Source organism: Natrix helvetica (genome assembly GCF_964273705.1).
Source record: "Natrix helvetica genome assembly, chromosome: 16".
Lineage (NCBI taxonomy): Eukaryota > Metazoa > Chordata > Lepidosauria > Squamata > Natricidae > Natrix > Natrix helvetica.
The window spans coordinates 5674477-5688492 of record NC_138563.1 but is presented as its reverse complement, the minus strand read 5'-3'; the positions used below and the strand labels follow the sequence as shown (position 1 = coordinate 5688492).

General features: G+C 44.3%; 1 protein-coding gene across 2 annotated transcripts in view; it reads right to left on the bottom strand.

Moving 5' to 3' along the window:
- Window positions 1-14016, bottom strand: part of DPF2 (double PHD fingers 2) — a 21849-nt gene extending 7833 nt beyond the window's left edge. Inside the window, exons 1-6 of one of the 2 annotated variants that reach the window (XM_081967875.1) lie at window positions 13795-14016; window positions 9729-9889; window positions 9157-9264; window positions 8218-8381; window positions 6397-6489; window positions 4404-4482 (exon numbers count right to left, since the gene is read on the bottom strand). In XM_081967875.1, the coding sequence (XP_081824001.1) occupies window positions 4404-4482; window positions 6397-6489; window positions 8218-8381; window positions 9157-9264; window positions 9729-9889; window positions 13795-13826 (637 nt within the window). In that variant the 5' untranslated portion in view covers window positions 13827-14016. Of the gene's footprint in view, window positions 1-4403; window positions 4483-6396; window positions 6490-8217; window positions 8382-9156; window positions 9265-9728; window positions 9890-13571; window positions 13703-13794 lie in introns of those variants that run through there. The other variant, XM_081967876.1, reaches the window with a different exon arrangement.

The following is a 14016-nucleotide window of genomic DNA, read 5'->3' as shown; positions in this document are numbered from 1 at the left end:
GTTGTTAAGTTGAGGACTACTTGCACAGAGGTGGAAGGGGTGCCTACAGTTGCAGAGTTGCTGGTAGCAGGGTAAGAGGTATTCTCTCTTCTCGCAGAGCAGAACCTGGTGCCTTCCGCGACACCCAAGTTCTGCCTGTCGCCTTGTTCCAGGGGACTTGGCTAACTCCCAAGGCAGCTCATTCAGGGCCACAAGCAAAACAGCTCTTGGCCACAATAGTGGAATGGCCAACACTCCGTACCCCAACCCAGCATTGCAAGCAATCCATAAAGTGCATGCAGTCAACGGACGATGAAATTCAACCCGTGTGGCCTTACCAATGCATTATAAAGTGATATTAACACTTCATGTGATCTTGAGCTTTCTAATTTACAGTATTTCTGTCAGTTTAAGCCCAGCCTGGCAAATGAGTTTGCAAAAGCTACGCACTTGGTTAGTGCATTTTAGAGTTAACTGGGATTTCCATGCCAGCCTGGGGGGAGGGGGGGTAATGCTTTAAAACCAGCTCCTTGTTTAAGGAAAAGCATGGCATCAGCAAACATAACCACTCTTTGACTCTGATCGTAAGAGGAAAAGTGGGAGTTAGTGGAACAGGGAATTCTGGGATTAAGAGATTAGGAATATGCCTGCCTCATATTGCTGAATTACAACTCTCAGCACCCACCCTCAAGGCCATCCAAGGAGTGTCAGTTAGCAACATCCGTGAGTCCACAACTATCTATAGCAGAGGTCTCCAAACTTGGCAATTTTAAGTCTTGTGGACTTCAACTCCCAGGCAGCCCTGCTGGCTGTGGAATTCTGGGAGTTGAACTCTCCAAGCGTTACAGATACCAAGTTGGGAGACCGCCTAATCTACAGAAAGAGGCCCGGGCTACATTTTAGCTGCTCTTTTCTTCCCTCGACAGAAATGTACCTTCCTCATTGCTTACTATCCTTCTCTGCAAAATATTGGAAGGAAGAAGACCTGATGGAACTAACTCCTAGCTTTAGATTGTGCCAGGAACATATTTAGAGGCAAGGGAAGCGGAACAAGTAAATCCATCACCTTCTCCGCGGCTCAAATTAATCCACCAAACAATACGTCCTAAATCTGGAAATGGCTCAGGCCAGAAACAAGAAAACAGACCATATTTAGAAGGAAGCAGTAGAGCTGCTGGTGGGAGGGAAGTGGCGGATAAAAAGGAACAAATCCTTTCCAAATCCTTTGAGCTATGTAGGTCTCACGACTCGGGGATGTTTCAGTATGGATGTGTTTGTGTGTGTGCACACATAAATGTGGGTATGTGTGTTTGATCAGCAACTGGGAATCTAATTTGCCAAGAAGAAAAAAGTCACAGCTCTCTTAAGAGTTGCGTAAACCCAGCTGATTACGTAAAGAATCAGAGCTAGTAGGCCCTGCTCTATGCAGCTATTGTAGTCAGCAACCAAAGTGGATATGGAAAAAGATCTGACTCAGTTCTTCTGCTGGTGGGAGAGGAAAACCCAGCCCTTCTCCTTCAAACTTACACATTTATGTTCCACAGAAGAGGAAAAAAGGCAGAAGGGGAAGAGATCCTGATTATTGCATTTCTGTGACCAAGGATTGTCTCTCGTTATAGCACTTAGACTTATATACCGCTTCACAGTGCTTTACAGCTCTCTATAAGCGGTTTACAGTGCGCCTCTTGCCCCCAACAATCTGGGTCCTCATTTTACCAACCTCGCAAGGATGGAAAGATGAGTCAACCTTGAGCCTGGTGGGATTTGAACTGCCGAATTGCAGGCAGTCAGCAGAAGTAGCCTGCCGTACTGCACTCTAACCACTGCGCTATCAAGGCTCAGTTAGCGCTATCAACAGTTGAATTCCGGCTTAGAACTCCTTCTGACATGCAATGGGTGAGCCAGATTCACTTAACAACCGGGTTATTAACTTAACAACTGCAATGGTTCACTTAACAACTGTGGCGAGCGAAGTCGTAAAGTGGGGCAAAACTCACTTAACAAATTTCTCACTTGGCAGCATAAAATTTTGGGCTCAGTTATAGTTATAAGTTGAGGACTACCTGTCTTCCCAACAGCCTGACAGAATTGGGAAACTTCCATTTTTGCTGAGAGCAGCGAGGACATCCAAGAGATTATCTAGGATCACCTAGGCTGCTGGGGAAAGAAAAGGACTGCCCAGCAAATAGCTCAGAGGTCACCTAATGAAGGGAATGAAGAGCCAAGACTCGGGCGTTGGGCTATTATTAACAGAATTTACAAAATCTGAAGACCTTTTGCCCTGTTCCTGTGCTAACAAGTCTCTTCAGCTGGAGAAGGCAAAGTCCCAACTCAGTTTCTCTCCCCCCCCCGCCCCCACTCCACGGGGCATGACAAAAAACAATCCTCTCAACGTCAATTAAGATCACTGTTGTATTAAAAGAGAATTTACAGATTCTAGCAATGATGGAAGTAAACGCAAGCCCCTGCCACGTCCAACATCTGGCAGAGATGATTTGGAACGGCAGCTGGTCTGAATGACGCAGGGGCTTTGTCACAGTCAGTTATGCTCTACAACAGTGTTTCTCAAGACGTGTGGACTTCAACTCCCAGAATTCCTCCTCACTTTGGCCTCAACTTTGCAAAGCATGACCATATCTCAAATCCATCCTCCTCTAGACGGAAAACGTCAAATTCTCAATTCAACATTCACCACACTTCAAAAGAATTCGTATCTTTCCCAAACCCATAATTCGTGTGCAAATGCCATGTTTGCCCCCGCCCCTCTCAATATGTCACGTAAAGGTTCCCCTCGCACAAATGTGCTAGTCGTTCCCAACTCCAGGGGGCGGTGCTCATCTCCATTTCAAAGCCGTAGAGCCAGCGCTGTCCGAAGACGTCTCTGTGGTCATGTGGCCGGCATGACTCAATGCCAAAGGAGCAGGGAATGCTGTAACCTTCCCGTCAAAGGTGGTCCCTGTTTTTCTACTTGCATTTTTTACCTGCTTTCAAAATGCTAAGTTGGCAGAGGCTGGGACAAGTAACGGGAGCTCACTCTGTTACAAGGCTCTAGGGACTCGAACCGCCGAACTGCCAACCTTTCTGATCGACAAGCTCAGCATCTTAGCCACTGAGCCACCTTTATATGTCACATACATAAAACCAAAATAGATATCATTGGAAGGGAGGGATTTTTGGCACTCTGCACGAGAAGTTTTTTTGGAAAAGGGGGGGAAAAGCAGGAGGGAGGGAGAGGAAAAAGTGTTTTTAAAAACGAACATTTCAGAAGAACAAGATCAGGAGGAAATTAAACAGCAAGACAGAAAGAATGGAATACCTCGTTCAGGAGGTTTGGAGGTATGCTTTTGTTTGTAACTATCTGAAACACAGAAAGAGAATGAGAGAAAGGTGAAGGCAGTCTGTAAGATCACACACGTCACACGCACACAAGTCACCTATACAGAGCGATTAAAAAAGGAGGAGAGGAAAATAAAAGCTCACTGGTGTTATTTCAAATTAAGAGGACGGGAGGGGTTGCGGTATAAAAATCCTTACAGGAGAGTAAAGGAGGAGAGAAAAGAAAAGAAATTTCAGGGAACTCATGATTTGCCCCTTAGAAAGGTCTTGCCAATTGCCCTTCACTCCCAACTTTTCCATTAATCACCAAGGTTTCATGGGCATTTATTTTTTTTCCTTTGGCAAATGGGTGTACAGAGAACAGGTCAAAGATCAAACCGTTGTGAAACGTGGAGCCAAAGGAGACGCTGTCTACCGTAACTCTGGGGTCTGTGTGTGAGGTGCAACAAGAGACAAATAAGAGTAGCAAAAAGGAAAAAGAAAAGAAGCAGCCCAGGATAAAGACAGCTTCTCCTCCCTTTGCTGTGTGTGTGTGTGTGTGTGAGACAGAGAGAAAGAGATCCAATCCCAGGATCTGCCAGAAGAAATGGGTTAGAACTTTTCCCAGAATCCCACGGAAGGGACGGAGAAGACGCCCAACTCAAAAATGAATCTGTTTACAAGATGCTCTCTTAAGGGAGCCAATTTCAGGCAGCAGAGAAGTGGCCAATGCTGCGTGTTTCTGCGTCTCACTGAACTCCTCATCGGGGCAAAACTGGGAAAAAAAACCTCTTCATCAGGCAAAACTGCCATTTATTTTGGGGGGAAGTTGGGTAAAGAAATGTTACCCCCTTCCCATTGCGTGCTAAATGACAGCCTTTCGGCTCACCCCAAAAACGGCTCTCAGCCCAGTGCACGATTAATTGGGGGGGGGGGGAGTAAAAGAAGTTGGGCGTAGCCAGCCTGTGGCACATCTTCCCAAGAGACCCCCCCACCCCACCTGGGCAATCGCACACAATCCCATCCTGACACCAGGAGCTATTCCTGGCTTATACACCAGTAAAATCGAGACGCTGTTTACTATAACCCGGGTCGCCCTTCTTACTCACTGTCGCATGCGTAAGGTTTGTCTCTGTCTTCCAAAATGGCTGCATCCAGCTTTTTCCGAGCGCTCCCAACTCCTTTACCCTATAAGGAAATTAGATATTTTTTGGGGGGGAAATTGAAGGTAGATGCACAGTATGATTTCTTTCTGGGTTTGGAGGAAAAAGTAAAAATCTAAGATGGAACCACATTCCAGTTAGTATACATTGTACTGTATCTGATTTGTGGTCTCTCTTCCCCGTTCTCCATAGAACAGAGACTGGAGAGAAAGGATTTGAAGAGAGTAAGCTCTTTGGTCTTCTGCAGTCACGACATAAGCCTAAAGACTGAAAATCAGGCTTGTCAGATGTTATGTCTTTTCTATCCTGCTCTACGGAGTAGAGTGTTGGTCTTGGACAAAAAACCACTTGAAGAAACTAGAAGCATTTGAAATGTGGATTTACAGACGGCTCTTACGTATGAGCTGGGTTGACAAAATCAGAAACAAGGCGGTGATAAGCCGCCTGGGAAAGCCAAGGGAAATCATCAAAACCATAAAAAAGGGAAAGTTAGAATATTTTGTACATGTGATGGGATACCCGGAAAAATACGGCATCCTTCGCTTCATCCTCCAGGGAAAGATTAAAGGCAAAGGAGGTCCAGGCAGAAGGACATCGTGGCTTCAAAATCTAAGGGACCAGTTTGGACAAAACTCAGCAGCACTTTTTCGTGCGGCTGTTGATCAAAATAGGATCGCCAACATGACCGCCAATGTCCGATGACGGATAGGGCACTATAAGAAGGAGCTGTTTGTGTAGCATGCCCACAGCTCCCAGCCCCAGGCTGCCAATGCAATCGCGTTGCCTTCAATGGGTACAAGGCAATAAAAGCAAGCATTTGAGCCTTCCAAAGGAGAGGGGAAGGCTTAGAAGGACGCAAACAAAAGATGAAGATAGGAAACTGAATAGTCTTGTCCGCTTTCAGCTAAAAAGCACAGTTATGGTCATGAGATTTCCTCTTTGTCGCGGCCACTTTGCTTAGGGGCAGAGCCGTCGGTCCCAATTAGCGTTAAGTGAGGACAACTTGCATGTAGGTGATTAGTTCTGCTAATCACACTAAGAAAATATGTAGACCAAGGCTGCCACCCAGTGAAAGATCTTTGCAACAATCTTAAAATGAATATTTATTCATTTCTCTAAACCACTCTAAGATCTTTTTCAGATGGCAGGTAAATAACAAGTTGGATTAACCAAGTCAGCATTTTGATTTTTAGATGCTGAGAGTAACACCTGCACCCTGCTAATGGCTTCTACTCTAAAGCACCTGCCTTCCCAGCATCCTTTGGGACATTTTAGGTATCTCCTAAAACCCTAAGTAAGATCACACCTGGAATACTGCAACCAATTTTGGTCACCAGACTACAAAAAAAAAAAAAAAGATGTTGAGGCTTTGGAAAAAGTTCAGAGAAGAGCAACTAAGATGATTAAAGGCCTGGAGATTAAAACATAGGGAGAACAGTTGCAGGATTTGGGTTTGGCTAGACTAGAGAGAAGAAGGACTAGAGATGACATGATAGCAGTCTTCCAGTATTTGAGGGGCTGCCACAAAGAAGAGGGGGTCAACCTATTTTCCAAAGCACCAGAAAGCAAGACAAGGAACAATGGATGGAAACTAATCAAAGAGAGAAGCAACCCGGAACTGAGGAGAAACTTCATAACAGTGAGGACAATTAACCAGTGGAACAGCTTGCCACCAGAAGTTGTGGGTGCTCCGTCACTGGAGGTTTTTAAGAAGACACAGAACAGTCAATTGCCTGAGATGATATAGATTCTCCTGCTTGAACAGGGGGCTGGACTAGAAGATCTCCACGGTCCCTTCCAGCTCTGTTCTATTCTATTCCTTGCCTAAAGTGTTCAGAGGCCTTCCTTAGTCCACACTACGGAAGCAGATGTAAGATTCAGTGAGCCTACAAAGGTCGAAACGGAGGGAATTTTTAAGGGAGGCACGTTCGCCCCTTACCTTCGCCTTTCCTTTGCCTCGTCGTTTTGGGGTGTCTTCCTCGTAATCTTCATCATCCAGATCATCCAGGAAGTCGTCAGGTTCCAGGATTCGCTGAAACAAAAAGGAAAGGAGGCAAAAAGCTGTGAGAAACGGATGTTTTGATTCATCCAAAGGAATATTCCCCTTAAATCGCAGCTTTGCTTGGGTTGAGTTCTGTGACAAGTTGTCTGATAACAACCCTCCCTTGTCAGGTCAATCAATGCGTTGACAGTTTTGCTGTAAAAACCAGGCAAGCGCAGTTTGCAAGCAGTTGCGCAGGACAAATGCTAAGAGCAACAATATTCCTGCGCGATCAGGGACCGTTTCCAGTGCAGCTTCTGAATCCAAAGGCAGGTGCAGACAGTCCTCGACTTACAACGGTTCGTTTAGCGGCCGTTCAAAGGTACAAGTGAAAAAAAAGTGACTCATGGCCATTTTTCAGTGACGACCTTTTCAGCATCCCCATGGTCACGTGATTTACATTCAGATGCTTGACAACCGGTTCATACTTAGGACGGTTGCAGTGTCCTGGGGTCACGTGATCCCCTTTTGCGACCTTCTGACAAGCAAAGTCAACGGGGGAAAGCCGGATACACTTAACCACCAGGTTACTCACTTATCAACTGCAGTGATCCACTTAACTGTGGCAAGAAAGGTCGTAAAATGGGGCAAAACACAATTAACATCTGACTTAACAGAAATGTTGGCCTCAATGGTGGTCGTAAGTGGAGGACTACCTCTACAGCCTGAATGATAAATAGGACTATTTGCCACTGTACCTTTCTTAAAAAATCATCTAATAAATATTTTGTGTTTTCTCTCAAATATATGATGGAATCAGTGTATTTGTATGCTGTGGGTTTCCTTATCCCCCTAGTGGCTTAATACAGGTAGACCTCAAGTTACAACAGTTCATTTAGTGACTGCTTGAAGTTACAACGGCCCTGAAAAAAAAGTGACATGACATGTTTTTCCACACTTACCACCACTGCAGCATCCCGGTGGTCAGGTGTTCAAAGTTCAGATGCTGGGCAACTGACACGTATTTATGACGGTTGCAATATCCCGGGGTCGTGTTATGAACTCCTGGCAGGTAAAGTGAACGGGGAAGCCAGATTCACTTTACAACCGCGAGATTAACTTAACGACTGCAGTGATTCACTTAACAACTGTGGCAAGAAAGGTGGTGAAACGGGGCAAAACTCACTTAACAATTTTCTTGCTTGACAACAGAGGTTTTGGGCTCGATTGCGGTCGCAAGTCGAGGTCATTAAGTGGTAGAATCCTCATCCAAGGACTCATCTCTTTGCACTGAATGTTAACGATCAGCATGAACCAAAGGGAAAGGAATCGAAGAAGAAAGTGATGGATTCTCTAGAGGATCCCAGGCAACAGCACTCAGAAAGGAATGAGGGGTGATCTATTTCTAATCCCACTCCCAACAGGAGATCCATGTCGCTATTCTCAAGGGGTGGCTCTCAGCCTGAGAGACAAGAGTTGCCACAGGAAGATGGGTAGCATATAGTTAATAAATAAAATACAAATGGTTTGTCCTTGGCAGCTTTGTATTCATTATAATTTTTATATTTTAATTTTAATTTTCCTTGGTGGCCAGAGCAACAGTTGGATGGTGATAAGAAAGCAGGCAGGGAAGGGAGAGAAAGAGACAGGGAAAAGAAAGGAAGGGAGGGAGAGAGAGAGAGAGAAAGAAACAAAAAGAAGAACAATATGTTCTACACGTGAGCATCTTTCAAAGGAAAGATGTCTTATTTTACCACAGGCTGCCATTCTCTACACTACCTTCCGGGTGCGGCTATTGGCAACGGGGAACTCGCTGAGGCTGTCTTCATCGGTACGAGGGTCAGGCAAGCTGCGTTTCTCAAGGGGGTCTGTCCTTAAGAGGGCCTCCAAACTGCTGCCATCTTGAGAGATTAAGCCTTCTTTCTTTAGGGCCTGCTCAGTGTCTGCCAAAAACAGAGATTTCATTGTCTTAAAGCCATTAAGACAAAGAATCCAAGCTACCAATAAAAGGAGAATGTTGGTAACTTAGGGTTGAAATGGAGGGCCCTTGGTGCTCTCTGAGCTTGGTTGTTTTCTGGCAGCTGTTTCATGACCCAATCTAGGTAACAGCATTGAGGATGTTACCTAGTTTGAGTAAAGAAAACATCTGCAAGAAAACAACAAAGCTCAGAGAGCACCAAGGACCCCATAGTCCTCTCCTCCTTTTCCCTCCCCCCTCCCTTTTAGCATTGATGATGTTTCCTAGTTGGGTCATGAAATGTCTGCAAGAAAAGAACCAAACTCAGAGAGCACCAAGGACCTCTCAATCTAAACTTCCATTGACCTTGGCTAAATAACCTAAGAAAAGTTTGATAGGCACCACAGGCCAATGCAGAAATCTACTAAGTCCTAACACAAGAATGACACTATCTCTTCTGTCACCTTTAATGTTGCATCTATACGGAAGTATTACTTGCAACCTGACATTTTTTAAAATGTCTGGCTCTCCTGTTGGTCCATTAGTATACAAGTAACAGGATACAAAGGTACTTTCCTCTGGCTGGTTTAGAACTACAGAGTTCTCACCTCAGGTAGCCCCCATCTACCTGTCCAAATTACCCCGGAATTTGCCTGGACAATTACAAATTCTGTAATGTATGCCTGAATGATCACTTCGGCCAAGTGAAAGCTCTGTCATGATAGAAATTTAAAACTTTGTATAATACAGACAAGGCAAACCTGGTTTAATGGTAGGGAAAGAAAGTCTTGGATCCTCTGGAGGATGGGAACGGCGTTTTTTCCGCCAACGTCGAGCCGGATAAGAATAGAGCTGGCCAGATGCCAAACCTTCCAAAAACAGAAAAAGAGGAAATCAAAGCCTGCTTAATTATTCAATTGATATATAGGGGGGAGCTTATATATAAAGTTAGGCCAACTTTATGGCAAACCCTTTTGGTTTGGGATATTGAACCCTTCTAGCAGCTCTCTTTGCAGGAATCATTAAGCTGCCCAGTTTCTTGATAGCTAGATGGGCAAGTAAAATAAAAATAAAGCATTTTTAGTATATACCAGCATTAATTCATGCTGCTGTCATGGAAAACCACCACCCCAAAAATATCCCACAGCAGCTTCCTACCATGAGCAAGTGGGTTTCATGAGGAAAATGAGATTTGGCTTCAGCCCAAGGTATATATACTTAAATGAACTGAAGCAGGAAAGATGCTGCCCGAAATTGACATCATGGAACTGACTTCATGGAACTGACATCCCAGGTAAAGCCCAAGTTTTCGTATGCCGTCCTGATGCCCCACCTGGTCCCCTGTGCCGCTTCTCCATCCAAATGTAGCAGTTACTCTGTGCCACCCCAGTCTGCGAATCCAGGAACGGTAATCGGACACTCCTTTCAGCACACAGCCGGGCGTTATAATTGTGACACTGCTCCATTGCATCCTTGTAATATTGTTCACCAAGGCTAGGACAAAAGATTGGGAGGGACATCGTTAATGAAATGTCTTTCTGTAGTACGACAGTGTGCATTTGGGGGGGTGGGGGTGGAGAATGTTTTAATATAAAGGGGCACGTTGGAAATAAAATTCAGCAAAAAAAAAATATTTGATTTCATTTAAACATAATTACAACTCCGTTGTGGTACAATGGCGTAGAGGTGGAGTTCTCGCCTCACAATCAGGAGACTGTGAATTCGATCCTAGCTAGAGGGAGATATTTATCTCTCTGAGCACACTGAGAATATATCTGGTGAAAAAACCTTTGCATTGGCGACAGGAAGGGCATCCGGCCAATAAACACTCTGCTAGCTCCATACAGTTGTCCAGACTCTACCCCACAAGGGATTATGGGGTCATTAAATGAAGGTGATGATGATAATTACAACTCAGTTGAGTATGGCTGGCCACAACCCTTCTGTAATTTTCTTTCACATTGTAAAGTACAAACCAGGCCCAGCTTTGGGGAGACTCTGCATTCATCCTTAGGTAGGTTTGACTGTCTGAATTATGTCTTTGGGAGGCCCTGAATGAGTTTGTACATAACATAAAGCTATTTTTTTTAAAAGCATGATTTATTGTTGAAGCTATAATAACTTGATTCACTCATCATACTTGACTGTAAGTGAATCACTTTATCACTCAGTCTGATGATGAACCTGCCTCCATTTAATCCAGGAAACTATAGATGGATGATCTCACTTCCTGAGCATTACAAGAAACCACCCCTAGCAGGATAGATCTTTTGACAGATTGCAAATATTGTATTTCGTTCACACAGCTGGCCGTTCGCAGATATTGTCATAATTAAATGTGAAGAGGCTGGTTTGAAATTCAAATTAGAAGCATGGATTTAAGCTTTTTTTCCCCCTTTCTTCAGAACAAAAGAAGCACCTGTGGAGCTGGTATTGTATATACGGCAACTGTCTTTCAATCTAGTAAATTCACCCGAAGAAAGAAAATGTCCAATTCTATTCAATAAATCCATTAGCAAATAGGCTTATGATGGAAACTTCTAAGAGAAAAGAATGCAGAAAAATCTAAGAGTACACAGCTTGCATTTTTCCCTTGTTCTTCAAAAATCTGTGGTGCAGCAGCAATGAAGTCTCTCTAATAACAGTCCATAATTATAGTAATTTCAATGTTTAAACCTTGCCACACACTAAAAAAAAAAAGCTGAAGGAGGGTAAAGAAAACAATGCAACTTGCTTGAAAGAAAGTAAGATTACAACTTTGCTGTCTGGGGAGGAAACCAAAGGGAGGGAGAGAAAATTAATGTAGTTAAATCAGAATCCCACTATGTTTACAGTGTTTTATATTCAATCTTGATCATCAACTATCAACTGAAACAGCTTAAAGAAATTTAGCCACACAAAACACACACACAATGTTCTTGGCTCAGTTAGGATCCACAATTTCCTCAACAAATGGCATGGTTTTGTTCAGAAATGTGGGATAACACACAAAGCTCCTGGTTTTAACCATCTCTACTGCAATTCTTCACAGCATTTAGAAATAGGTGGAACAACTGTTTTTACAATTCTGGGATTCGGACAATTTCGGTTTCTCTCCTTTCTAAAGCCAAAATGCAGCTAGTCTTCATCCTCTCAAAAGAATCAACACATCTTCAACACTCAAAGAGTGAATGGTCAAAGAATGGTCCTAACTGAAAGCTCCCCTGTTCAATTCTGAAGCTGACGGGAAGTCCAGTTCCCCTACCTCCTCGTATGCCGTCCTTCTCCCTCTACCTGTCCTAACCGAAAGCCCTATCAATTGTGGAACTGACTGGCAACAGGGAGCCGCAGTAGAGCGAGGAAAGAGCCACAGGTTGCTGAGGCCTGTTCTATGGGGAAACTGCTCCACTCCAACTTTGTCCCTCCTTCCCATCTCCTTCCATATGGTAAGTTTTCATTTCTCTCAAATATTTCCAGTCCACCCGTCTGTGTCATGGGTTCAGAGTTTTTTTCCTATATCCTGCCTTCCTGATTCCAAACCAATTCACATAAAAAGCAGTGGATGGGATGTTACGAGTTTGCCTCACATGGAAAATATAACAGCATCCCCAAATCATCCAATTTGGTCTTTGAAGATGGAATATCAATGCATTATACGTAATTCTATTTACTTTCCCGAAGTCAAGTCAGCAACATTTGAGGGCTGTGGGTGATTGAGAAGCTGTACAAAACACAACTTGCAACTTCGTAACACTTTTTCCACTGGAAATAAGCTTTCCCAAATCAACTTCAAACTGATACTTCAAATGGAAAGAATGAGCTTGTAAACTTGTGCCATTTTATTTTTAAGGAAGGCAGCTACCCTCATTTCTCTTTCCGCCATTATTTGTACAAGTTGCAATTACAGGCAGTCCTCGACCTTCAACACTTCATTTAGTGACTGCTGTTAGTTACAACAGCCCTGAAAAATGTGACTTACAACCATTTTTCTCACACTTACGACCGTTGCAGCATCCCCATGGTCACCTGATCAAAATTCAGACGCGTGGCCACCGACTCATATTTATGATGATGCGGTCGTTTGATCCTCTTTTGCGACCTTCTGACAGGCAAAGACAATGGGGAAGCCGGATTCACGTACCAACGGCAGTGATTCCTTTAACAACGGCGGCAAGAAAGGTCATAAAATGGGGCAAAATTCAATTCAAACCCTGTCTCGCTTAGCGATGGGAAGTTTTGGGCTCCAATCGCGGTCGTAAGTCGAGGACTACCTGTACGACAAACCCCAATAAAAAATATTTATTAAAAATTGATTATTTTTTGAAATCTCCTTTCCAAAGGCTGCACTTCTTCTCCGATCCTTCGCATTTTCCCCCTCTAAAATTGTAAAATGCTTTAAAGAACAGAGGGGGGGGGGGGGGACCAGAAAAACTTTTATTTTCCCATTTTGTGGGGTGCCTAGGAAAGAAATTCAGGACCTTCCCTCAAACTTCCATTAATGTTTTTGACCTTTTTTGGGGGGTGGGTGGGAGGACCTCATTTTCTCCAAAAAGCGCCCCCAATTTTGATTATTTCGACCCTTTTTCCTGGTGACCTTTGCCAGGAAGAGAAGCTAGGTAGCAAGGGCAGGGCTTAGGATGATGGGAGTTGTGATCCAAACATACCAGGTGGGAGAAGATGCTCCCCAAAATCTCTCCATTTTCCCCCTTTTCCTCCCACCACCCCCAGTTTTCCCCCTCAGAAACCTACTCCTTAAGCACATTATATAAATTTATATATATATATATATATATATGTAAATATAATGTGCTTAAGGCTTCTGAGGGGAAAGCTAGGTTGTGGGAGGAAAACATAAAAATTATATACATACATACATATATATTAAAGGGGATTTTTTTTCCGCCTCCACAAGTCCCTCTATCTACTGTATTTCATCCAAGCCTTTTTTGGGGGGGATTTACCTCAGCTCCCTCAAAAGATTCATAATTGGGGTTCGGGGTTTTTTAAAAAGGTTTTTTTCCTCCTTTTAAAAAAGCTCCTCCCCATCTTTAAAAGGCATCTTGAGGTGGCCGGGCGGTCTTTTTTTCCCCTCACGTACCTCACTTTTGAAACTTTAAGGTGCTTTCTTGCCCCGCTCCCCCCAAACACACACACACACACATATATAGACAGACTCGGTCCGCTTTTAAAAACCCACTTTTTAAAGATATCGCTTCAGTCTTAGGCAATGAGCAGAGGAGAAAAAAAGAGATTCAATAGCTAACCCCTCTCCTTCCATTATCCCGTCAGGAACACCCCCGCGAGCGGAATGGACTCTTCCCCAACAACCCTCCTTGCGCGCCCTTCGTCTAAGGTTCGGGTTGTACCATTGCAAGCAAAAGGGGGGAAATAGGGGGGGAAGAGGGGACAGTTCCACTCACAGCTTCACCACATTCTGTACCACCGCCGCCATCTTCCCCTCTGCCGCCTGTGGCCGCGAAGCACGCGAGGGCGCATGCGCCGAGTGCCCGTTCGCGCTGACTCCGGCGACCGCTCTCCATGAAACCTTCCGATCAGGTTCGAAGACGGCGCATGCGTAGTGGGCCCTAACTTGTCCTCACGCTCCAGGAAAGAGAAGGCAATTACACCCACGCTCTTCCCGC